At 52.2% G+C, this 26,294-nt stretch overlaps 1 protein-coding gene across 4 annotated transcripts; it reads right to left on the reverse strand.

The window, feature by feature from the left end:
• Window positions 1-1,650: 1,650 nt before the first annotated feature.
• APOL6 (apolipoprotein L6) lies at window positions 1,651-11,994 on the reverse strand. 4 transcript variants are annotated; one of them, XM_046013690.1, is made up of 5 exons: window positions 11,869-11,994; window positions 8,436-8,517; window positions 6,351-6,474; window positions 3,523-4,350; window positions 1,651-2,671 (listed from the first exon to the last, which is right to left on the reverse strand). In XM_046013690.1, the coding sequence occupies exons 3-5, from the start codon at window positions 6,422-6,424 to the stop codon at window positions 2,551-2,553; spliced, it is 1,023 nt and encodes a 340-aa protein (XP_045869646.1). In that variant the 5' UTR covers window positions 6,425-6,474; window positions 8,436-8,517; window positions 11,869-11,994; the 3' UTR covers window positions 1,651-2,550. The 4 variants fall into 4 exon arrangements, with proteins under 4 accessions (XP_045869646.1, XP_045869645.1, XP_045869644.1 ...); XM_046013689.1 differs by having other exon boundaries at window positions 1,651-2,667; window positions 3,495-4,350; window positions 8,436-8,521; window positions 11,869-11,986; XM_046013688.1 differs by having other exon boundaries at window positions 8,399-8,521; window positions 11,869-11,986.
• Window positions 11,995-26,294: the final 14,300 nt, after the last annotated feature.

The raw sequence follows: 26,294 nt of genomic DNA on the forward strand, positions 1-26,294 counted from the left end.
CTTTCTGCTCATGAAGAACTTCTGAGAGGCAATGAGAACAGCAAAGGCAGGAAGCGCAGTGGCTGGGACGTGGCATGGCGACCGTCTACCAAGCCCCCCCCCCCCCCCCCCATGGGAAAGGGTGGGAAACGGGACTGGCAGGCTGTGGCCTGAAGTGGGGACAGTGGCTCTCTTTCCCCTCCACTCTTTAAATCTTTCTTGTTTCCCATGATATATTTCACTACTGTATTGGGGGGCAGGTAGAGACCCCCCCTTTCCCTTCATAGGGTCCTTCTTTATCCAGGAATCCCAATTCAGGGACTCTATTTTAAGAAAAGAAGTCGTAATAATCATGCAACAAGCTTTTGGCGCAGATAGTCATTTTACCACTACGCATAAAAAAATTTTTTTTTAAAGATTTTATTTATTTATTTGACAGACAGTGATCATAAGTAGACAGTGAGACAGGCAGAGAGAAAGGGGGAGGCAGCTTCCCCGGAGAGCAGAGAGCCCGACTCTGGGCTCCATCCCAGGACCCTCCGATCATGACCTGAGCTGAAGGCGAAGGCTTTAACCCACTGAACCACCCAGGTGCCCATGCATAAAAAAATTTTTTGAAACAATCTAAATGTTCCTGAAAGAGGAGGGCAGTCGGTGCTGCCCTGGCTGCTCTTCATCTCCGGCCTCCTTTCTACATTCCCAGACCCTACAGCGCCCACTGCTCAGGCCAGCCTCTGGCGCAGTAAAGGCATGTGACCCAGTCCTGACCAATCAGAGTGGTCTCTGGACCTCTGCCCGGCTCCTCTCCTCTCCCGAGCACTCAGCACAGCACTGGGGTGCGGGGGGGGGGGAGGGGGAGGGAGTTGTTGGGGGGCTCGTTTCTGAACCTGATGAGGCCTGTCATCAGGTTGCCATGGAAAGACAAAGGCCTGATGACATCATTTTTATCCTCCATCCAGACACACCTGAAGCTCGCTCTACCCCTAAGTTGTCTAAGCACACAAATCAATGACCTCCCTTTTTTGCGTAAGCCAGTTTTTACGTGACCTTTGGCTACTTAAAACAGAAAGTATGACTAACACGTACCTCATTTAAACAATTGTATATATAATCAAGAGAATATTTTGTAACTTAAGAAAAAGTCGGTAAAAACTGAGTGAAATAGAGAATGGTAGGAAAATATTGCCAAGTGGACACAGCAACATGGAAAGTTCTAGATCTGTGGGCAAATGAGGGAAATGAGAATGAGAGAGAGAAAACTCTGGGTTGTAGGAAAAAAATCTAGTATGAACCTTGAGGGAGGGTCCCCAGTGGGCAGTCTCAGGACAAGTATGGAAGGCTTGAACACTTGAACACCCCAAAGCAAGAGAAGCACAGGATGGAAATTCTATGCCAGACTGCCAACAATCGTCACCCTTGGTTCACGCATTATTTCTAACCCTTATGCGGCGCCTGGGTGGCTCAGTCAGTTAGGAGTCTGCCTTCGGCTTAGGTCGTGATCCCAGAGTCCCAGGATCGAGCCCCACATCGAGATCCCTGATCAGCGGGGAGTCTGCTTCTCTTTCTCCCACTCCCGCTGCTCCTGATCTCTGTCTCTCTCTCTCACGCTCTCAAATAAATAAATAAAATCTTTTTTAAAATTTCAAAAATAATCCTTATGTTTTACTTGCCTGAATTTTATTTTATTATTTTTTAAAGATTTTATTTATTTATTTGATAGAGAGAGAGCATAAAGAGGGGGAGTGGCAGGCAGAGGGAGAGGGAGAAGCAGACGCCACCTTGAGCAAGGAGCCAAATACGGAACTCGATCATGGGATTGATTGATCATGGGATCACGGGATCACTGGGATCATGACCTTAACCGAAGGCAGATGCTTAATCAACTGAGCCACCCAGTGCCCCAGCCTGAATTTTAAAAACTTTAATTTAATGTCCACGCACTGCTTTCAAAATAGTAGCTAAAACATAAGAAAGAAGTAGGTTGAAGACAGGTGACTTGGGAAGCCTGGAGAGGTCTTCGCAGATTCCGAGGACATCCTAAGTTGCTCTGAACTTGGGGAGGAGAGAAGGGCTCCTGGGCCTCTCTCCTTCTGGATGGAATCTGGCCGAGCAGGTTCCAGTGAGTGCAAACCCTGGTCTCACCCAGCGTTACCTCTGATGGGGGAGGAAGGAGCGCAGCAGGCAGCCGGGGCCACGGAAAGGTGAGCTCGAGGTGTCCCTCACCACAGGGACCCTCTTATCCTATCCTCTGCATGGGATATAGAGCCCACACGGATCACTACATGCTTCATGCAGACCTACTGTGCGCAAGTGAGGGAGTGGGGCACAGGAGAAGCAGCGGGAATGAGGCGGTGCCCGAGTGAAGGGATGGGGGACAGTGAAGAAGCAGAAGCAATGTGGCGAAAGACAGGCAGGACAGGCGGACCTCGCCACACTCACTCCCTGACAGCGCCCTCAGGTCCCAGTTGGACCTCCTGGTGGCTAAGTCTCCAGGCATCGCCTCTGCCAATCGAGCCTGTCCTCACCCTGTCCCCTTTAATTCTGCTCAGAGGCGCCTGGACTCAGCCCGCCCTAATCCTCTCCTGTCCCCTGGGGTCCCGCTTCCCCATGCCTGCCTGGGGACTGAGCCAGAGACCCCGGGGCTCCGCCCGAGGATGAGGTCCTGGGCCTTCTCTCTTGCAAGAGGTTCTGTAAAGAAACAAAAACACCAGTCACTGGAGGGCTTCCGAGGGCTCGGGGCAGCCTGGCGGGCGGCTCTGTGTGCTGCCTCTGCCGGCGGGCTTCCTGGCTTGGTATCCTGACTCTGCCACCCCCGGCTGCGAGTCACAGAAGCTCCCGGTCTCCGACAGCTGGGGCTGGCCTAGCGGAATTTCTCCTAGTCCTGGAGGCTCCAGCCAGTTGGGTTTCTGGTGGGCCTCTCCCCTGGCTCTGCAGGCAGTCACCTTCTCGCCGTGTCCTCTCACAGACTTTCCCTCTGTGTGGGCGCAGGCAGAGAGAGAGAGCGCCGTCCTGCATTCCCTCCTCCTCTTAGAAGGACACCAGACTCATAGGATCACCCCTTCCTAGGACCTGAGTCAGCCCCAGTTGCCTCCGGAAGGCCCCACCTCCACGGAGTCCCACTGGGGCTGACGGCTTCAACCTGTGAATTTTCGGGCACACATTTCGGTCTGCAACACTCCCTGTGGCTCAGTGACCTCTTCTGCACACCTGGGAGGACCCTGTTGCCAGCACATGGGCCTCCAGGAGCACTGAGACAGAAATAGAAGCCATGACCAGGTCTGTCCAGGACAGGTGCCATTATCATCGAGAGGTCCCTGACGTCGTTTGGATGCCCTCTCCCCGGGCCACCAGTGTGCCACAGCCTCAGGAGCATCCAAGCAAACTTCACACACACACACACACACACACACACACACACACACACACACACACACGCCGGCTCCCTTCACACCCTCTCCTTAAATCTTGGTGCCCTTAAGCCCCGGTCAATTCTCCCCCTCTCCCTCCAGCCCTACCCACGAGGGACGTGGTAGTGTCACTTAGTGCCGAAGGCTCTCGTAGAGCTGCGTGAGTTCCACCAGCTGGTTTTCCAGCTCCCAGGCACGGGCCCTCAGCTCTTCCGCCATCTTGGTTCCGGCTCCTTCCTTCAGTTGCTTCCAGTCGCTCAGGAGGGTGACCATGTTCTGGCAGAGGAAGATGCCAGACACAGCACCACACAGCACGCGAGCACTTTTCTTCATCAGCACCTCGGTGCCCTTAAAGACCCTTTGCAACTGCCTGCTCCTTCGGGCCGAGACTTGGCCGGTGGTCAGGAGACGCTTGGCGGCAGCGGCCAGGCGCGGGTGGGCTCTGGCCACCTGAAAGGCGCGGATGTTCCTCTTGACGTCCCTGATGTTGCTTCCGCAACTGAAGGCCTTCTTTCCGACACTCATGACGTGGAAGGCCTTTTCCTGAGCCTCCTCGACCATGTGGTCACAGGTGGGCACTAGGCTGCTGGCCCGGGTTCGAGCTTCTTGAATCTGGAAGTGTTCCACAACGTTGGTGAAGACGCTGGTGAGGCTGGCCGCTGTCCCCAGAGCTTTACCAGCGGCAGAGAGCACAAGACTTCCTCCTATTGTTGCCGGCGCGAGGACCAGACCCAGGATGCTCATGGCGTCTGAGGCCACAGCGATGGAGGTAGCCACCACGTTGGTCTTGGTGACTGTTCTGTGGGCTGTGTCTAGTACCTCTGCAAGGGCATAGAGCTCTCTAATGTCCACCTCTAGCTCCTCTTTGAAGCTGGGAAACTCCTTCAGAAATACTGTTTTTTCAGCCGACAGGTCTTTATCTTGTTGCTGCACACCTTCGCACAGAAGAATGTCCTCCTGGTCCCTGCGGGTGAACAAAATAAAGGTTTTGCTTGAGTCTCTCCGATGGGAAAGTCACATTCTCAGTCAGGCCCATCGTGGTTTCTGGATGTTCTGGCCAGTCCTGCCTCTGAATCCTTCCTGCCTCTCCCTGATACCTCTGTCACCATTCACCCAGCCACGGGGGAGTCCCAGAACCTATTGTTGGGAGCTGTAGTGTCTATGAAGAGAAGAAACACATAAGAGGGGTTTCTGGAGGGACAAACGGGAGAAACACAGCCTTGCCTAAGAGATGGAGAAGGTAGACCCGACGGGCGCGTGCAGCTTTGTTCAAAGAGACGGACACCCAGGAGGGGCAGCGAGGGGATGCTGAGAACGGAGGCAAGGTAACGAAGCTGGGGCTAATGGGGAGGACTGGTGTGGGAAAAGCAGGAGAAAGAGGAGACCAGGTGGAAGGTCCTGTATTTGCAGAGGTGAGTCAGAGGAAGGAGAGGCCGTATTGTACAACATAGCCTACACCGCCATGACCTCGAGTTCGGCTTCTGTGGTGGCCTTTGCCTCCTTCTGGGGTTGAACACTGAGAGGGTTGAGGTAAATTATCACTAATATTCTGAAAGTTCTCCTCGGCCCTTGGCCGGCTTTATTGGACAACTCAAGCAGATAGGATGGGTCCTTCATGGAAGATGTCAGGGACAAAGGGCCTCTCTTCCCCGGGGTCTCACAGTACAAAGTTTTAAGGGATCTTCGTCACCCCAGCGGAGTTTGGCCTTTATGGGACAGCAGTTCGGGGAAGAGTAAGCCTACTCCTTCGGGCACTTTCCTCATGCCGAGGACCATTGCTGCGTCTCCTTCCGGTCGAGAGCTTAGGAGGCCCGGCGATGGCAGATTCCCCGGCCTAGAGGAGAGAATCAGAACTGGAAGGAGCCCCAGCCAGGGTCCAAGCTACTGCCTTTACTTGTCATCAGAGGGAACAGAAGCCCAGAGAGGAAAGGGGACTTGCCCAAAGGGACGCGTGAGGTAGAGATGGAGCTCAGAGCCCACTGCCCCTCTGGGTTGCTTCTCTCCTCTGTCAGCCGATGTCAGGAGTTCCCCACCGGAGAGTATATGCATACACCTTTCAATCTCTCTCTCTCTTCACACACACACACACACACACACACACACACACACACGTAACTTCTCAGTGGAAAAGGTGAAAACCCAAACATACTTCCAAGGAAACCCCTTAGCGATAGTCACGAGCGGACTCAGGCCCCGTGATCCGTTAATCACCTGCTGTAAATCATTTCGCAGCGCAGAAGGCTGCCTGCCGGGGGCTCGCAGGGCAAAGGGGGAGGGACGAAGGCCAGGAGGGGGGACACTGCTGAGGACCCCTACCCTTTGCGGATGCCACAGTCCGGCCATCCCTGCGCTTGTGTTTCCTCAGGGTGAGTGGGGACAAGGAGACAAAAGGACAAGGAGGTGCAGGGACAGACAGCCCCACTTTGTGTCCCCTGCCAAGTTTTGTCTTTAGTGTAGTTGAGAGAGAACAGGTGCTGGGCTTCCTGTGCTTTCGAATGAGCCCAAACATCTCTGATGTGGACTTCCTGCCACAGTGCTTCCTCACGGGGCCCCAGGGCCGGCTGACAGGTGCAGCGTGGCCGTCCCGCCCCAGAAGGCACTGCCTCGCAGACGGCTTCCCTGGCTTACTCAGCGGACTCAGGCTGACTGTCCACATTGCACTCGAAGTTGGAGGGGGCGGGGGCGATGTCGGCTGTGGAGCGGCCCCCGGGGCCAGACTCCTTCTATGCGGTGACACCAACGGGCTCTTTCGGTAACAGCTGCATCCACGCGGGCCCCACCCCAGAAGCGGGGCAGTTTCTGCCCTTCCAGGCCTATTGCCCCATGTCGGGCACCTGACTGATCTGGCCTCTCCAAAATACGCAGCTTGGCCGTGGAATATTCGTTTCCCTGTGGGTATCAGGAGGAAGCCTGGAGGGTTTCAGCAGGAGCTGCCCTCCCCAGGGATAAAGCCCTCCCCATTACCTCGGGCATTCTGTCCCTGCCTCGTCGTCGTCCAGAGGCTCCTGCCACGCCAAAGTTGAGCTCTTTCGGTCCATGGGAGGATTAGAGGCGTGCTCGGGGCTCACACGATGTTCCGCTTGCACACCTGGAAAACAAGGTTACCGCAGGTGCCAGGAAACGTGAATTTCAAGATTTGCCGCAGGATTTTTAGGTCACATAAAATCAAAATAGTGATGAAATACTGGCCACGTTCTAAATATTTGCAAACCACTGGGTGCCGTTGCTTTAGTGCGGTACGCACAGAAAGTCGGGTCCTCAGCTCGAGAGACTGTCACGTAACCACAAACCCGAGGAGTCACCGCCCTGATCAAGATGGAGGAAAGCAGCTTTCTTTGCCCCACTTGCAGTCGTACTCACCCCACGCCGGGGGGGGGGTAACCAGTCTTCCATAACCACTGATCACTTTGCCTGTTCTTGAACTTCATATAAATGGAGTCATTTGTTTGTTTGGCCTCTGTCACTCAACTTAATGTGTGTGAAATTCGCTCCTGTTGCGGGTATCACTGGTTTTAAAAATGATTGCTTTGGAGCATTTCATTCTATAAATACACTGCAGGGCGCCTGGGTGGCCCAGCGGCTTAAGCATCGGACTCTTGATTGCAGCTCAGGTCATGATCTCAAGGTGGTGAGATCGAGCCCTACGTCGGGCTCCAAGCTCCGTGGGGAGTCTGCTTGCCCTTCTCCCTTGGCTCCTCTCTCTTTCTCTCAAATAAACAAATACACTACAATTTGTTGATCTGTTCTTCCGTCGATTGACATGTTTGGGTTGTTTCTGGTCATTGACTATTATGAGTGAATTGATTATAATGATTAAAAATCATTTCACAGAACAAGGCAACAACTTACGAGGTCCCTTTGTATAAATTACATTCCAACAGACATTTTAATATTCTATTAATAGTACAAGGACTGCAAAAAATCCTGCCAGCGCATACAGGTGGGGTCTGAAATCCATCTGCTTGCCAGGGGCAAGACCTGGGGGCCAGGGATGGGGGGATACTATGTCTTATCTAGAGAAGGGAGCACTTTGATTGGATGTGTGCTTGCTTGCACAGAGTTATTATCCATTTTTTGAAAGATTTTATTTATTTATTTGAGTTGGAGAGGGAGAAGCAGACTTCCCGCTGAGTAGAGAGCCCGATGCAGGACTCGAACCCAGGGCCCTGGGATCATGACCTAAGCCAAAGGCAGACACTCAACCAACTAAGCCACCCAGACACCCAGTTGTAGAGAATGTAACCTCAGAGCTATATCCATTCGCAGGCTGGGTAGGCTTTTCCTACTAAGCTCCAGGGCACCGAATGGGCTAGCGGTGGCCTTGATCTAACTTAGATGATAAAAGGGTCACTCAGGTTGGAAAAGAGACTCCAGATTTGCAAGACAGGAAGCAAGGAGACCAGTTAAGCTGTTGCGGTGGTTAGAGTAAGAGAGGACAGCCACTTGGACAAGACTGGCAGAGCAATGAGAAAGACTGTGTTTGCAGGAAGCCCCAGGATTCCTCAGGGGATGTGGGACCTGGGAAAGCAGAGGCCAGAATGACTTCAGGTTGAGTCAAGTTTGGGGCATCAAGGACTGTTACAGGGAAGATTCTATTTCCTGAGATGGGAAGGGTCGAGGTTTTCTGGGCAGGAAATAGACTTCAGTTTGGGGTGGGTTAAGTTGGACGTGCCCATTACACACCCGAGCAGTGCTGGATAGAGGATCCCTGTTCTGGCCGGGAGATTCAATCTGGGAGCCATTTGTATAGAAAGTACTTAAAGCCATGAAATTGCATAAGAACCCTAGGAAGAAAGTACTGGTAAAGGTCAAGTGTGGTCCATGACTGAGGTCCAGAGTACCCCAGCAGGCAAGCCCAGGAAGAAGACAAGAAGTGGAGAAGGAACAGTGGAGAACGAAGAATTTGACATTTTGGAAGCCACATCTGGTGTATCTTTGTATTTTTAAATGTTCTGGGAGGCATTCTCCTTCCCATCTTTCTCTTACAAAGACATCCGTGGATTCTGCTTTACCTTCTAGCAAAAATGACTGGGATGGAGGAAAGCCCACCTTGGCAGATTTCAGGGGTCTCTGCTGCTGTGAAGCTCAGAAAGGCGTCTCTGCTCTTTTCCGTATCAGAAGGACAGGGAGTCTGGCTGGGAAAAGACATTGTTTTAACCTTCCAGAGGAGGAAACCAACCTATCGTTAATATAGAGACAGTGTGGTAAAGGGGATTGGAAGCCCCCCTCTGCCACTTACCAGTTCTGAAGTTTCAAGAAAATTAACTCACTGCTCTGTTTCTTTTTCCTTCTCTGTGAACTAGCTAGGAAAATGCCAACCCCAAATAAATAAATAAATGTTGAGGAAAATACCAACCCCAATAAATAAATGCAGGAGGTCCTACACTTTCTGCAATTATAAACAGGATAAATATCCTCTTTCAACCCTCCTACACTGTCGGTGGGAATGCAAGCTGGTGCAGCCGTTCTGGAAAACAACATGGAGGTTCCTCAAAATGTTGAAAATAGAACTACCCTATGACCCAGCAATCGCACTACTGGGTATTTACCCTAAAGATACAAACGTAGTGATCCGAAGGGGCACGTGCACCCGAATGTTTATAGCAGCAATGTCTACAATAGCCAAACTATGGAAAGAACCTAGATGTCCATCAACAGATGAATGGATAAAGAAGATGTGGTATATATACACAATGGAACACTATGCAGCCATCAAAAGAAATGAAATCTTGCCATTTGCGATGACGTGGATGGAACTAGAGGGTATCATGCTTAGTGAAATAAGTCCATCGGAGAAAGACAACTATTATATGATCTCCCTGATATGAGGACGTGCAGATGCAACATGGGGGGGTTGGGGGGTAGGAGAAGAATAAATGAAACAAGATGGGATTGGGAGGAAGACAAACCATAAGTGACTCTTAATCTCACAAAAAAAAACGAGGGTTGCTGGGGGGAGAGGGGTTGGGAGAGGGGGAGTGGGGTTATGGACATTGGGGAGGGTATGTGCTACGGTGAGTGCTGTGAAGTGTGTAAACCTGGCGATTCACAGACCTGTACCCCTAGGGATAAAAATACATTATACGTTTATTAAAAAATAAATAAAAAATTAAAAAAATATATCCTCTTTCGAAAGGAAAAGACCTTGATATTCATTTAGAAAGCAAAACCAACCATATACAGGGCTTACAAGAGATACATCTGAAGCACAGTGACTCAGAAAAGTTAAAACTAAAATAGACAAAGTCAGAGCAGCCCAGGAAGGTAGCTGTATCTATGAAGGGTAGGTTAAGGGCTCTATATGGTGGAACTGTTGGGTATCTTAATTCTCGCGTTAACCACACAAATCTATACATGGGAGGAAATTGCCTAGAACTAAATAAACACACACATATGTTCACACACATGCACACACACACACACACACACACACATATTCCAGTGGGAGTCAAGCTGGTGGACTCTGAATAAGTTGGTGGTTTGTATCAATGTCAATTTCCCAGTTGTGATCCCCTAGGACAATGTTGCAAAGCCTTACACAGGAGAATCCAAGTAAAGGGGTTACATAGGCTCTCCCTGTATTATTTCTTACAACTGCCTCTGAATCTACCATTATCTCGAAATGAAAACTTAAAAATACCATAGCATCCACCTATTGGAATGGCTAAAATCCAGAACATCACAACCCCAAATGCTGGTGAGGATAGATAGGGAGCGACAGGAACCCTCGCAGATTGCTGGCGGAAATGCAAAGACACTTTGAAAGACGGTTGCAAATTTCTTAGGAAACTAAACATACCCTGACCACGCGGTCCAGCAATCACATTCCTTGATATTTACCCAAAGGACTTGAAAACTTGTGTCCACACAAAAATCTGCTCGCAGGTATTTATAGCAACTTTATTTGTAATTGCCCAAACTCGGAGAGCACCAAGATAGCTTTGAGTAGTGAGTAAGCAAACGGTGGTCCAGCCAGATTAAGGAGTATTATCCAGCACTGTAAGAAAGGAGCTATCAAGCCATGGAAAGACCTGGGGGAACCTTAAATGCACATGACTAAGCGAAGGTAGCCAGCCTGAAAAAGCTATGTTCTGTGCGATTCCAGCTATAGGGCATTCTGGAAAGGCATAATTCTGGGGACAATAAAAAGCGCCGTGGTTGCCGGGAGCTGGGGAAAGGGAGTGGTTAATAGAGCACGGAGGATTTTTAGGGCAGGAGACTTCTCTTCCAGATTCTGTAATGGTGGATGGACCCATGTCAATATACATTTGCCCAAACCCATAAAGTATACAGCACCAAGAGAGAAGCCCAGTGAAACTATGGACGCTGGGATATAATGGTGTGTCAGTGTAAGCTCACCGGCTGCGACATGTGTCCCGCTCTGGTCTGGGATGTTGATGGGGGGAGCTGTGCATGGGGGGGGGGAGAGGGAGCCAAGGGGTGTATGGGAAATGTGTACTTTCCCCTCACTTTTGCTGTAGATCTAAAACTATTTTAAAATATGAAGTCTAAGGGTGCCTGGGTGGCTCAGGTGGTTAAGCGACTGCCTTCGGCTCAGGTCATGATCCTGGAGTCCCGGGATCGAATCCCAAATCTCCCAAATCGGGCTCCCGGCTCGGCAGGGAATCTGCTTCTCCCTCTGACCCTCCCCCTTCTCATGCGCTCTCTCTCTCTCAAATAAATAAATAAAATCTTTTTTTTTAAGATTTTATTTATTTACTTAACAGAGAGTGATCACAAGTAGGCAGAGAGGCAGGCAGAGAGAGAGGGGGAAAGCAGGCTCCCTGCCGAGCAGAGAGCCAGATGTGGGGCTCAATCCCAGGACCCTGGGATCATGACCTGAGCTGAAGGCAGAGGCTTAACACACTGAGCCACCCAGGCGCCCCAATAAATAAAATCTTTTAAAAAGATAAATAAAATATGAAGTCTATTTAAAAAAAAGAAAGAACCAGCCAAACACGCAGATACAGCAGGGAAGCATTCTCCCTTCCCCAAGTCTACCCTCTCCCCCTAATGAACCTACCATCCCGGGAACACTACTGGTTGTCTTTGCACTTTGGAAACAAGTCTCTTGGCCTCTTTCTTTCTCCAAGGATGACATCCCCTCACAGGAAACATGGGTCACCCGCGAGGACTCCTACGCTCTGGGGACCGACCCTCTGGTCTAGCTCCGGTTGTGGGGGAGGGTCCCCAGCTGGCAGAGGGGAGCTGTAATCTGGTCTGTCCTATCACCTTCGTAATCTTGTCTCCATGTGAACTTCAAACAGCCCAGGAGGAGCGAGTCCTACCCTAATTTGCGATCAAAGAAATTGAGCTTCAGGCCTTTCCCGAGGCCGGAGCCCTCGCAGGACAGCCCTGGTCCCAGATCTTTGTCCCCAGTCAAGTGCCTGCAGCCTCCCTCCGCCGCCGCCCGCTGTCTCTGTCTCGCTGAGGCCTCGGGGCCCCGGGGAAGGAGGACCCCCACCCCGCGCTCTGTCCTCACCTCTGCGGGGCCTCTGGCCTGGTGGGGTGCGCAGCAAGTCCTCAGCTGACTCACAAGATGCCAAGTAGAGCCTCGGGCTCTCCCCCGAGGGGGTGGAAAACCTGCTGGAGACTCTGCGCGCTTCCTGAAACTGAAACAACACTTCCCGCAAGAGCAGGGCTTTCTGAGAAAAGGTTTTCACTTTTGTTTTCTTTGTTTGCCTCCTTCTCTTCTAGCCCTTGTAGTGAAGGAAAGCGGTGGAACCGTAGACAGAGGCCCCAGTCCCCGTCGCTCTGTCCTCGCTGTGTGCCAGGCGCAAAGACGGTGGCCAACAAGGCGAGGACTCGGTCTGCGGGGAGCTGTTCCTCGCTGGCCCTTGGCCTCGATTCCGCAGCTGTGAAATGGGTATCAAAACAGTTCTTGCGGCCCGGAGCTGTGGGGAGGAGCTGGGGGATGGGCGAGGGCTGATGTCTTGAACCTGTAACTGTGAATTGCCAAAGTCGCTGAAGACCGAGGGACCTGACCCTGACCCATGGCGGGGGGTGGGGGGGGGGGGCGCCGGTAAAGACATGGTTTTTGAGTCTCCCGCTTCATTTGCATATTTGTGGCTTCCTGGGGAAATAGTAGCAGTTGACCTATCAGGGCGGGGAGGGGGTTGAAAAGCCTTTCCAAAACCTTCCCCTGAATCCAAACCATGGGCAACTCTGAAACACAACTGGCCCCAAAGGTTTGAGATACAGGACCGTGGTCGTGACTCTCCTGCATTACAGCTGGGGAAACTGAGACCCCGGGGCGTGGATGCCAGTGGTTCCCCACTGTGGGGGGCTGTGTCATTTGGTCATGTTGATAAGGCAGGAAGCCCCGGGGTCGTCTCCCCAGCCCTCCCCCACCCTCTTCCGGAGGCCACACTGGGGGCTCTTGGTGGCAGATGGGTTGGCCCAGCTAGCCAGCCTGGGCTCTGCAGGTGTCCTCTGGGCCCTCCGGGCAGGGAGGAGGGATGAGAGGCGGGTGGGCTGCTGAGCTGGGACTTGGAGGGGCCTGAGGCGCCCCGGAATCCTGGCCTTCCGCACTCTGGACAGAGGCTGTCCTCCACCTGGGGCAGCCACCCTCCGGCCTCCCTGCGGCTCTCCCTGGCAACGGACCCAGATGCCGAGGCCTACCCAGGGGCCTGGGGGCCTCGGGGACCAGGCGGCCACTGGACCAGGGTGATGTTTACCACAGTGGCGCTGGTGAAGCAAGACGCCCCGAGAGGCGCGGGGAGAGCAAAACAATGTTACGTGCAGGACATGCTGCTTCTGGGGCGACACAGAAAACACGCTGTTTGTCACCTAGCCAAGCGGCTTCATTTTGTAAACCTCACCTGCCCTTCCTCAGGGGCCCCGACCCTGCTGACTACAAACTCACCCGAAGCTCCTTCTGTCTCTTGCGATTTCAAACACGCCGTTTTGGGCAAAGTTGGCTATTTGGCGGGTGAATGTACAGGCAAATTTGGACCCGAACCGGCCATCAGGGCCTCCTGTGTCCCACCGCCCCACTGGGCGGCAGCTGCCTCGGCCTGGGGAAGCCCATCCAGCTGGCTGCTGGCTTGGTGGTGGCCCCTGGGCTCTGGTTTCAGCCACTCCAGCCTCCCACCCACGCGCCCAGGGAGCAGGTGAGGGGCCCACGCCCTGGGCCCACATCCTCTTTGCAGGCCTTGTTCAGGCCCTTGGGGACCTGCGGGGGAGGGCGCGGGGGGGGGTGGGGTGTAGAGCAAGCTGGGGAGGCCCGAGGGCAGGGGAGGAGGTAGTCAAGCCCTTTTCTTGACCCAAACACAGACCACAGGGCCTTCTCTGGCTCTGGCTCCTGCCCTAGGCCTCTCTGCTCCCAGCTGCCTCCTTCCTCCCCCCACACGGACTTTTCTTTCCACTTCTGCCAGACTGGGGAGGAGCTGCACCTGCGACATGAACCCTTGCCTTGATGCTCCTGTCCCTCCTTCTGCCTATTGCTCTCCCAATCCTATACCCCCTCTCTGTAGGGACTTCTCTAAGGTCAGGTCTGCACCCCCTGACCCCCACATCCTGACGATTTCTTGTCCTTTGTTATTCCTCGAGAGATTGGCAGCGAAGGGGGTTGGGGAGGGAGACATCACACGGTTAAAGGGAACTGTACATGCTCTCGTCAAAGGCTTGGAGAGTTTCTGTTACCAAACACACCAGCCAGTGCCTCCCTTTTGTGACCTGAGTGAGGATGGTAGGAAAGCCAGCCCGTTAGTCAATCTGATGTTCGGAATCAGGCCCTGCAGGGCTCCATCCCCCGCTGGGGACCTGGCTCCAGTCACTGGTGCTGGAGAATTAAGGAGCTGACAGCCAGACACTTCTGGGCTGCCTGGAGCTGTGGTTTGATTAAGTTTTTCTAACACAAGCCCTAGAGATTAATTCAGGCTAATGTAACTGAAGAATGTTCTGGAACACCCCCGAGGCAGCTCCAGCTTCAGAGGCGCAGCGGACCCAGCAGGCCTGGGAGAGAACAGGGAGCAGGCCGCCAGCAACCTACCCCCAGGAGGACACCTCGGGAGGCTCACAATTCAGCCACCTGCCCCTTTTCGTCCATTGTGATCCTTTGAGAGAATCTGGTTGGCCCAGCGGAGGTCACCGGGTGTGTTTTGGGGTGTGGCTTGGTCCTTTGGGGGTTGCTATAGTGAAATACTGCAGGCTGGACGGCTTGTCAACAACAGACACTAGTTTCTCACCGTCATGGAGGTCAGAAGTCCAAGCTCGTGACGCCAGCAAGGGCGGGTTCTGGTGAGGACCCACTGCGGGGTTGCACACTGCTGACTTCTCTTTCTGTGCTCGCCCGTGGAAGGAACCAGGGAGCTGTGTGTGGGGTCTCTCTTCGAAGGGTACCCATCCTGCAGCTGAAGTCTCCATCCTCGTGACCTGTCCACCTTCCAAAGGCCCCACCTCCAAATACCATCTCATGGGGTGTAGGATTCCAACCCAGGAATCTGGAGTCGGGGGCATAGACAGTTGGGCTTTACAGGCTGGGAGGTACAGTTAGTGTGCTTTTTGGTTATTGTGCCCACCAGAACCCCATGGGGTAGAGCAGAGGCAGTTACCCAAAGGAAGGGAGCGCTGTTCCTAGAATCGGCCAAGAAAGGATGCTGGGCAGGCAAAAGCAACAGGTGTCCTCTGTATCCCATCCTTTGCACTGTGCTCCCTGCCCACCGCCCCACACACCCTCCTTCCAGGTTTAGGAGTAAAGAAGTCCTTCCTTATGAGATGGGACAACCCAGATAGAGCTCTGGAAGTCACCACTTCTCCCCAAGAGCTGTACGGGAATTCACACCCAGGGGTTGTATCTGCTGGCAATGATCTACCCAACGGACCCAGAGTCTCTGGCCTTCTCTCATTCTGTCACAACCTTTATCAACATTCTCCACCCTATGACCTCAGCGGCAAATCTAACCATCCCTGGTAGATAATAAAAAGAATGAGGAGAGGGAAGGAAAATTCTGGAAAATTCATGCTGACATGTCAAGCAGGGAGTTGCAATCTTTTGGTGATAATCTTTTTATGAAACTGGCATTCATGATATTATGGCCAGCTTCAAAAATATTAGTAAAAATAATGGCAGTGATCACTACGGCTTGAATTTACCGAGCACTTGCCTTGTGCCAGGTGCTGTTCCAAGGGCTTTACAAGAACTAGCTCAAGGTCACGGCGGGTATTTGTGACTTTCCTCCTAATTACCCATTGTTTTATCCCCTTGTCTTCAGCCAGCTCCTCATCAAGTTGGAGCCCTTTCCGAAGGACAGACCCTAAGCTTCACGTGTCCCGGAATCGGGGACGGGGGGAGGTAGCCTTCCAGCAGCTTCCCCCTAGCCATGGTAGGGCAAGCAGGCACAGACCCCCCTCCCCACAGCACCCAGAACATGTGGGCGATGGTCCTACTTCCTTTGATGAACACAGTCAACCACCTTTGTCAACAACAGTCCCCCCAAACAGTCTAGAAGTCCCTCAAAAAGGTAAGATTGCCATCAGTGGGTGAGTAGACGCATAAATCATGGCATATACATACGATGGAATTTCATTCACCATAAATACCAACACATGCTATAATGTAAATGAACCCCCAAGGCCTTCTGCTGCTAAATGAAGGAAACCAGGCACCAAAGGCCACATGTTGCATGATTCCATTTCCGTGAAATACCTAAAACAGCTAAGTTTATAGAGACGCAAAACAGGCTGGTGGTTGCCAGGGAGACCAGAGGGCGAGGGCTTGGGGAGTAACCACTTAATGGGCATAGGGTTTCTTTTGGGCGTGATGAAAACATTCAGGAACCAGGGAGAAGTGATGGTTGCACCCCATTACGAATGTACTAAGCCCCTGGGTGGCTCAGTCAGTTAAGCATCTGCCTTCAGCTCAGGTCATGATTCCGAGGTCCTGGGATTGAGTCCCACATCGGGCTCCCTGCTTAGAGGGAAGCCTGCTTCTCCCTCTCCCTCTGCCTGCTGCTTCTCCTGCTTGTGCTCTCTCTCTCTCTTTCTCTGTCAAATAAATAAGTAAATAAAATCTTTTCAACCCCTCCCCCAAAACAAATGTACTAAACACAAATATTTGCTTTAAAATACCTAATTCAGGGGCACCTGGGTGGCTCAGTCAGTTGAGTGTCTTACTTGGGATTTCGGCTCAGGTCACAATCTAATGAGTTGTGAGATCTAGCCCACATTGGGGGGTCTGCTCTCAGTGGGTGTCTTCTTGGGATTCTCCCTCTCCCTCTTCCTCTGCCCCCCCCCACTAAAATAAATAAATAAATTTTTAAAAATTAGCTAATTCTCTGTCCTATGTATTTCACTTCAATTTTTAAAAAGTCAGAAAAATGGATATCAGTCTGAAAAGTTAGGATTTTGTTAGTAAATGCAATCTTCTTCTGGATAAAAAAAAAATAAGATAAACATAGAAGTACCATATAATCCAGCAATTTCAATCCCAGGTATATACCCAAGAGAAATGAAAACATGTATCCCAAACTTGGGCTGAAAGTTCATAGCGGCGTTATTCATAACTGCCAAAGAGTGCAAACAGCCCAGTGTCCATCACTTCATGAATGGCTAAATAGCATAGGGTCTCCATCCGTACAATGGAATATTCCTTGGCAATACCAAAGAATCAGGTCCTGGCATGCATTACGACGTGGATGGACCCTGAGATCATGCTGAGTGACAGAAGTCAGGCACTGAGGACCACACAGAGTGTGATTCCGTTTATACGGCGTTTCCGGGGTAAGCAAGTGCATAGAGACAGAAAGGAGAAGCTGGCTTCTAGGGTCCCTGTGGAGGGAGGAATGGAGAGTGATTGCTCATGGCCGTGGGGTTTCTTTTGGAGGTGATGAAGAGGTTATGGAGATGGGTGCCTGGGTAGCTCAGTGGGTTGAGCCTCTGCCTTTGGCTCAGGTCATGATCTCAGGGTCCTGGGATCGAGCCCCACGTCGGGCTCTCTGCTCAGCGAGGAGCCTGCTTCCCCTTCTCTCTCTGCCTGCCTCTCTGCCTACTTGTGATCTCTGTCTGTCAAAGAAGTAAATAAAATCTTTTAAAAAAAAGGAAAAAAGATGTTCTGGAGACACTTCTGATGGTTGCCCAACTCTAGGAATGTACTAAAAACCACTAAGGTGTCCTTTTGATGGGTGGAATGTATGGTATGTTAATGATAGCTCGATAAAGCTACGTGAGCCGTTGGAAAGGCCAGCTCACACCTTCAGCTTGAACTGAACCATTACTGAGTAAACTGGTGGCCGTATTCCCCCTTTGGAGGAATATCAAAACCTCTGGACATGTAGACCCTCAAGTTATGGGATGGGGTTCCACATTTTGGGACAGACGGTGCCCCTTGCCCCCCACCCAGTGGTTCCTGGGCTCTGCACTTTGGTTATTGGAGAAAAGGACACGTGGGCTGTTGCTTGCAAGGATCCTGCGAGACAGAAGTCCACCCTACTCCCTCTGCGGTCCCTGGCATCTCTGTTCCTGCAGATAAGCAGGGGAACAGCTGGGTTCCCCATCACCACAGGACCCTGCCTCCCTTATACCTGTTAAGATGCGGATTATTAAGAAAATTTCAGGAGCGCCTGGGTGGCTCAGTCGGTTAAGCGTTTGCCTTCAGCTCAGGTCATGATCCTGGGGTCCTGAGATCAAGTCCCGCGTGGGGCTCCCTGTGCAGTGGTGAGTCTCCTTCTCCCTCTTGCTCTACCCCTCTCCCACCCCCTGCTCGTCTTCTCTCTCTCTCTCGCTCTCAAATAAATAAGTAAAATCTTCAAAAAAAATTTTTTTGGGAAACAAGTGTTAGCAAGGATGTGGAGAGATTGGAACCCTTGTGTGGTGCTGGTGGGAAAGTAAAATGGTACCACCCATGCAGAAAATAGCATGGAGTTTCTCAAAACGTAAAACTGAGGGGCTCCTGGGTGGCTCAGTGGTTTAAGTCTCTGCCTTCGGCTCAGGTCATGATCTCAGGGTCCTGGGATCGAGCCCCGCATCGGGCTCTCTGCTCAGTGGGGAGCCTGTTTCTCCCTCTCTCTCTCTGCCTGCCTCTCTGCCTACTTGTGACCTCTCTCTCTGTCAAATAAATAAATAAAATATTTAAAAAAAAACAACCTAAAACTGAAATTACCATATAATCTAGCAATGCCACGTCTGGTTATATATCCAAAAGAATTAGAAGCCGAGTCTCAGAGATATTTGCACACCCGTGTTCACAGCAGCATTATTCACAATAGTGAGAAGGTAGATGCCACCCATTGTCCGCGGATAAACAAAATGAGATAAGCGCGCACCGAAATATGCTTGTTTTACATACAATATAGTCAACACTTGGAGGGACGACTGGTCAACCTTCAAAGGGAAGGAAATTCTGACACCTGCTCCGCCACGGATCAGCCTGGGAAGCGCCACGTGTGGTGAAAGAAACTGGCCACAAAAGGACAACTACGCTGTGATCCCACTCGGATGAGGTCCCTAGAGGACTCAGACTCACAGGGACCAAGAGGAGGATGGTGGTTGTCGGGCTGGGGGATGGACGGAATGGGAAGTTAGTGTTTAATGGGGACACCATGTCTTTCAGTTTTGCAAGATGAAAAGCTCCCTGGGGTGGATGTTGTGTGGGTGGGTGGGGGGGGGGAGGGGCGAGGTGATGGCGGCAAGACCACGTGAAGGTACTCACTGCCACTGAACCGTGCCCTTGGAAGTGACTATGATGGTTGATTTTGTGTAGAACTTGCTGTTCTCTGCTCCGAGGTGCCTGTTCAGTGGGGCCCCGAGCTGCAGACAGGCACTCTCTCTTCCTTCCCAAAGCTGCCAGGGAGGCCCCCAGGATTGCACATGGAAGACAGCCAAGCGGCTGACCGGCACCCCCTCACCCCCCAAGGCGCCTGGCAGTAGGGACACTGGCACACCTACATCCAGCTGGGACCCTCAGAGCAGGGCGCTTTAGGGCCACTGTTGGAAAAATCTTAAATCACAGCTCCAGGGCTCATAACCCGAAAGGGATCTTGTGATCCTTGGGCAAACTTAGCTCAGAAAGCGACCGCCATGTGCTGGGGAGAAGGGGCCTTAAGGAACACGCTGACCCTGAAATTCCTGGATTCTGGGAATCTCTTCCCTCCTTGCGTGCCCGGGGAACACAATTTGCCAAATGCAGTGAAAGTTCCCTCCCCGTCCCCACAGCTTTGCAATCAGCCCCAGAAGCCCCAGGGCCTCAATGGAAGGGAGCAGAAAGGCAGCAGTCAAAGGGCAGAGAGCACTGAACCCGGTCCTTCCTGCTTGTCCTCATTCTCCTCCAACACCCTCTCCCGGTTGCTGCAAGGGTCCAGTGAGTTCACCTTGACAATGGGAAGGCCATCACCAGGTACGCATGTCACGGCTACTGCTTTGTTACACACGCTGGACTCCCCTTTCATGGGATATTTTAAGATGCTCTTAGGGGCACATCCCCCTCCTTCTCCTACCCCGCATGAAAAATCCATATTTCTGTGATTGTGGGCTTGGAGGGGTGGGAACCGCCAAGTGCAGGACATTGCATTGGATCCCTGTGCCTGGAGCGTACGGTTCTGCACCTGCTTCCTACGCGTGCCCTTCCCCCACATCAGCAAACAAGTCTCTGACACCAGAGAGATGACTGACTGCAATTTAACTCCGTTCCGATACTCCCTCCCCAGAGATGGCATCAGATCCACAGGTTAAGGGCTCAGTCCTGTAAGTATGCCCCTCCCGCACCTGCAGACGGAGCCCACAAGTCCAGGCTGTCACCTGTGTTTCTGTCCTAGTGACTATAGATCAGAGGTCCCCAGGACCTCCTCCTTGGGTTCAGTTAATTCGGGAAGGAGCTCACAAAACTAGAATGCCAGATTGTCACAAAAGGAGCGAAGTCAGGAACAGATGTTTGGAAGACAGGCACAGGGCTAGGTCTGGGACAGAGATGAGGAGCTTCTGTGCCCTCTCCAGAGAGAGGGAGAAGCAGACTTCCCGCTGAGCAGGGAGCCCGATGTGGGGCTCGATGTCAGGAACTTCAGGCTTCACTCCATAGGCATGACTGATTAAATCATTGGCCACGGGGGATCAAACTCAAATCTCCAGCCTCTTTCCCTCCCCCATCCCCAGATAGGGGGAATACTGAAAATTCCAACCTTCTAATCACATAGTTGGTTCCACTGGAAACCAGCCCCCATTTTCAGGTGATGTAGGAGCATTCTAAAAATCAGCTTATGAACTTAGCAAAAGACAACTTCATTGGGATTTAGGAAATTACAAGGGTTTTGGGAGTTCTGTGCCCAGATTGGAGTTGAAGAGCAAAAATTCGTTTCCTTTTTTTTTTTTTTAGATTTATTTATTTATTTGAGAGGGTGAAGGAAGGATAGAGGGATAGAAGGGGAGACAGAGAATTTCAAGCAGACTCCGGGCTGAGTGCAGAACCTGACGCTGGGCTCGATCTCACAACCCTGAGATCATGACCTGAGTCTAAGCCAAGAATCTGGTGCTTAGCAGACTGAGCCATCCAGGCACCCCCAAAATATGGTTTTTTTTAAAAAAAAAAGATTTTTATTTATTTATTTATTCGAGAGAGTGTGTTTGAGCAAGAGAGTAAAAGCAGGGGGAACAGCAGAGGGAGAGGAAGAAGCAGACTTCCCACTGAGCAGGGAGCCTGATATGGGGCTCGATCTCAGGACCCTGAGATCATGACCTGAGCTGGAGACAGATGTTTAACTGACTGAGCCACCCAGGAGCCTCTAAAATATGTCCCTTATTATAAATCACAATATCACAGAGAGTTTCACACATGAACTCATTCTGTCCACATAGTCCATCTAAGAGGCAGGGAATATAAGCCCAATTTACAGTTGCTAAGACTGAGGCTTGTGGGTCTGGGCACCTTACCCAAGGGCGCAGTGTCTGATACCACTAAGCGCCAGGGTTGGTGTTAGAATCGAGGTCTGCATGCATCCCTGTTCTCCTGCCGCTAAATCCCATCGCAGGAGCCCACAGCACCCTTCCACGGAGGAATATATAGACGCAGACTGTATTCCTCACAGTGGCCTGGTCCGGCGTGGGGGGCACGAGGCTGGATACACACCAAGAGTGTGCAAGGGGTGAATTCCAGCAGCATTTTTGGGGGGTTGCAATTGGCAAACCCAACTTGAACTAGCTTTGGCAAAAACAATGGATTTATTGGAAGGCTCTTGACCGAGCTTGGTGGTTTTTTTGTTTTTTTGGTGGTTTTTCTACTGTAGATCACAACCTTGAGTATGTCATGAGATGAATTTAGTGGGTCTCCGCTGGTAGGAAAAGCAAATGCCATGTAAGAGAATGGAAAGTACCAGAACGTATCATACAGGGGCGCCTGAGTGGCTCAGTCAGTAAAGCGTCTGCCTTCAGCTCGGGGCATGATCTCAGGGTCCTGGGATGCAGCCCCGCATCGGGCTCTCTGCTCAGCAGAGAGCCTGCTTCTGTTTCTCCTCCCTCTGCCACACCTCCCCCCTCATGTTCACTCTCTCAAATAAATAAGTAAAATCTTTTTTGTAAAAAAAGAATGTGTCATACATAACAATGGTATAAACATTGTTTCATGAACATCATACACCTTCCATCCTGTGCTTATGTGTGCGTTCTGGATTGCTGTGTGCAGGTAGGTAGAACGTGAGCGGCTGATCTAGCTCATGAAACCAAAGGGAAATCTACAGGTTTCAGGCTGCTCCTGAACCTTTATGTCCTGAGATTAGGGACCTCATCATGGTCATAGGTCTCTCTCTCTCTTTCTCTCTCTTTCCTATTCCCCAGCTCTGTGTTTCTTCCAGGGTACCAGCCTCATTCACTCTCAGTATAGGTAGGCTTTTTCTGTAGTAGAGAGAACAGAACCTCATGCCTATTCCAACTCACGGCCTTCTGGTTCCAGGACTGTGGATGTAAGGGCATCTCCCCCTCCAGATGAAGCAAGAAGATTCTTTGTGTCCCACGTCCCGCTGGTTCCTTGTGGCCGGGGCAATGGGGTTCTCTGATTCCCCAGCCTGGGTCCCATCCCCTGACCCATAGCAAAAGCAGCACACTGTTTCTGGAAGTTTTCCCTGGAACCGTGAGATTGGAGGGAGGAAGAAATGAGGCCCAAAAAGGGGGGTGTTCTAGTGGACGAGTCAACTTATGACTGCTCTCTATGAAAGGGTCTGGGTACCCAAGTGGGGCTGCTGTTGAACTGGCCCAGGGACCGCCCGGATAGCATCTTGTAAAGCATCAGTTTGCCCAGCAGCTGATGCTCCAAGAGGGTCAGGGGTGGGATCTGGGCCTCCTGTCGGTCTGCAGATCCCTGGCTGAGCCCACCCCACCCCCATTCTGCTCCAATGGGAACCGACCATCTCAGATGTCTGCTAACCTCTCCAGACGTGGGCTTCTGGAAAAGACAGCTGGTGGCCAGTGTTTCCAAGTTGCTTGCAGAAGGGCAGTCTCTCTGGCAACAAAACTCGCCTTCTTGCTTGGTCGGGGGTGGTGACATCTTACCCAGAGGCTTTATTTATGTATCCAAGGAACTGCTGGGGTGGCTCCAGGAAGCCACGTGATGGCCAAGGATACAAATCCGGAGGCCACTGGAGCCTGGCGGGAGGCCAGCAGACCTAGGTCGGCTCGCTTCCTGCTGTGGCTGTGGGCATACCTCTTCCCCTGCATGGGAGGGCAAGTTGGCTCTAGGGACTGGCCAGGGGACTTGGGGGTTGAAGAGTGAGGGGTCTCCTGTGACCGCACAGGGAGTGAGGTCTGCCATAGGGCAGGAGCTCATCCTTCAGGAATGAGGCTTGCCCTGAAATCGCCAGCTCACTGGCCAGGGTACTTGGGGGTTGAGGAGTGAGGGGTCTCCTGTGACCTCACAGGGAGTGAGGTCTGCCATAGGGCAGGAGCTCATCCTTCAGGAATGAGGCTTGCCCTGAAATCGCCAGCTCCCTGCCCACATCTGTAAAATGAGGAAATCCCACTGGGTGAGCTAGGGTCCTTTTCTTGGCAGTGACTCCAAGATTCTTAGAACCTAATGTTCCATGATTCGGAGATCCTGGGGACTGAAAAACCTCCATTATTTTGTGTCTTTGACTATGGCTTTGGATCCAAGCCTTATTCTCTCCCCATGGATCTTTCCAGACCCCCGCTTGCACCCAAGAAGGCCATCCACACAAAATGAGGGTTGGTCTCTCCCTGGCTGTCTCATGAGGTGGACTGCGAATGGGTCCATTTGCATACCCACCACTGGGAGGCACGGGGCAGGGACTGACCTTTGTCATGTTTTCTCCTTGGCCATTCCCTCCTGGCACCATGAACCTTTGTTGGCCCCACATAACCTAAATTCCACAGCTCACAGTACGTGAAGCTCCAGTCTGGTGAGAGGTAGAATGTGTTTTTTGCCAGAACTCCAGAGAAGTTGGGGTAGGCCTGGCACAGGACTAGACTCAGGCCCTGGGCAAGGCACGTTTTGAGGCAGGAGGGCGAGCTCGTGGGAATTGGTGGCAGAGATGTGGAGCTGGGAGGGGCCAGAGGGGTCAGAAGGAAGTTAATTTAGCTGTTGCCCCCTGCTGTGCCCCAAGACCACTCCCCCAACACACCCGTATGTCCCTGTGACCCCATCAGTAAGGATAACGCTGCTCACTCTTCCTGTCTGTGGGTCTTGTCCAATGCGGTTCTCAGGAAGTGCAGGCAGAAAGAGGCCCGCAGTTCCGCCCAGAGAAGACCAACCCTGGCTGCTGGGATACCCCACACTGCCCAGTGTCTCAGGTACTGGATCCTCGTTCTAGATGCTAAAATTCCCCGGGAAAGAAAGCAAGTATTTGGCTTGACACGTAACAACCCAAACTCACATCTCATCCTGGGCTATGCAGAACACAAGGGTTGCTGGCCAGGGGGTGGGCGGATTTGCAGGGTGGCCCAAAGGTCTTCCAGGAGAGGGGTGGCAGTCCCCATGGCCATGATCAGCACCGTGAGCCTGAGACCAGTGAGGAGACCAGACCGCCGCAGCCCAAGCCCCGGTAGCTTGGCCCCCAAATCCGGCCTGCTGACCTGTGCTCAGGCTACCCTGGGATGGGGGGGTCCCACATTACAAGAAGAGGGCAGACCCCAGGATTCTGTCTCAGCCACAGGTACTAGAGACCAATCTTAGGTGCTCTTTTGCCTCTTGGGTCCCGACCAGGCCTGAATGTATGTGACATCAGACTGGCCATGACTCTGTCCCCCTTTTTCTCGTAGAAGTTCTTAAAACCTGGATTGATTCAAATGACCCCTGGCCATAGGGAGGAGGGAAGCTCATCGGTGGGGCAACGAACTGAGTGCCTTGTGTCACTCTACCCCATGTCCCCTGGGAAGGTCTGAGACTAGGGCCACAGAGTGGCCCTAACAGGGTCCTCCCTGATTTCGGGGAGGTGAGTTCCCAGAGAACGGGGCTCTGCGCGAGGGCAGACTGGGCAGGAGATGCCATGGACCCCACCCCCTGGGGAAGGGCCTGGCGGATGCCTCCTTAGCCGGAGCTTGGAACAGACTCACGGCCAGCAAATGACCCCTGGCCATTCGCTAGAGGTGGACCTGAATTCTCATTCGCACAGAAAAGCAAGACCCTGGGGCTCCTGTGATACCTGGGAAGGGGAGAGACACTTCCAGCAAGGACGAGCTGGGGGCTAATTTGGGGGGGGGGTAATTTGATCACTGCAGACATTCGACTTTACCCATAGCCTGAGCTCCCTGTCAGTGGTACCCACAGTTTATACGCAATGACAAGGGCCATCTTCCTATGCGCTCTGTGATCATGGCTTTCTGTGCTTAGTTTAATCCTTTTAACAACTGCGTAGGGTCAGTCTGCTGTTGTCCCTGTCTTACCAATGAGAACACAGAGACTTAGAGAAGTCAGTGATGTCCCCAAGGCCGCATAGTCAAGCAAAGGACAGAGCTGGAGCCTGAGCGAGGCTGTCTGTTCTGGGCACAGAATTTTTTTTTTTTTTAAAGATTGTGTTTATTTGGGAGACAGAGAGAGAGAATGAGAGCATGAACGGAGGAGGCACAGGGGAGAAGCAGGCTCCCTGCTGAGCAGGGAGCCCACTACGGGACTCGATCCCAGGACCCTGAGATCACAACCTGAGCCGAAGTCTTAACCAACTGAGACACCCAGGCGGCCCAGAAGCCAGAATCCTAACCAGTATTCTCTGCAGGCTCTGAGGCCTGAGGATTTATAGTTGGATGCATCAGTTGTAAATCCCATCCAACGTTCCCTGGCTGTTCCCAAGGACAGCAGGAAGCACTGCCTGGAAAGAAAGCCTCAGGGGAAACTCGTTCCTCTTGCCCCTCCCCATAGTGACCAGAACCACCTCTGGTCTCTGCGGAGAAGGGGATGGGAGAAGGGACACCATGAGCAGGCAGCACGTGGCCTCTTCCCCAGGGTGGGGCCTGTCCACCAGCCCAGGCCCCAGGCATAGAGCCAACCAGGAAAGGAAACTCCCTCCCATGATCCTATTCTCGGCCATTCCGCACAGGAAAGGGCAGGCTCCCCCGAAGCCCAGACAGTCTCCAGATGGTTTTTCACTGAAGACTTTCCCAGAGAATCTTGGGAATCCAGGACAGACTGTGGGCTGGGCCAGAGCTCTGGCCAGTGTCAGGAGAACAGGCAGGCCCCTGGCTGCCCTAAGGTACCATGGGATCCTGGAGCGAATCCCTTCCCCTCTGCGCCTGCATTTCTCCATCTGCCATGGGTTGACTCGTGATCCCAGAAAGATAGATCCAAGTCCTAAGCTCAGTACCTGTGAACGTGATCTTATTTGGAAGTAGGATCTTTGCCACTGTAATTAAGTGAAGGGTGGCCGGACGAGATCATACTGGATTTAAGGTGGGCCCTGAACCCAATGACAGGGTCCTTAAAAGGACAGGAGAAGACACAAAGACACACGAGGGGAAGGCTGCGTGAAGACACAGGCAAAG

The sequence above is a fragment of the Meles meles genome, chromosome 7, assembly GCF_922984935.1.
Source record: "Meles meles chromosome 7, mMelMel3.1 paternal haplotype, whole genome shotgun sequence".
Taxonomy (NCBI): domain Eukaryota; kingdom Metazoa; phylum Chordata; class Mammalia; order Carnivora; family Mustelidae; genus Meles; species Meles meles.

Coding starts and splice junctions, on each gene's coding strand:
- APOL6 (XM_046013692.1), bottom strand. CDS start 6,424: ATGGACCGAAAGAGCTCAACTTTGGCGTGGCAGGAGCCTCTGGACGAC. Junction 4,351..6,350: donor GCAGGGACAGAATGCCCGAG/GTAATGGGGAGG, acceptor GTTCACCCGCAG/GGACCAGGAGGACATTCTTC. Junction 2,672..3,522: donor CTCTACGAGAGCCTTCGGCA/CTAAGTGACACT, acceptor TTTTGTTTCTTT/ACAGAACCTCTTGCAAGAGA.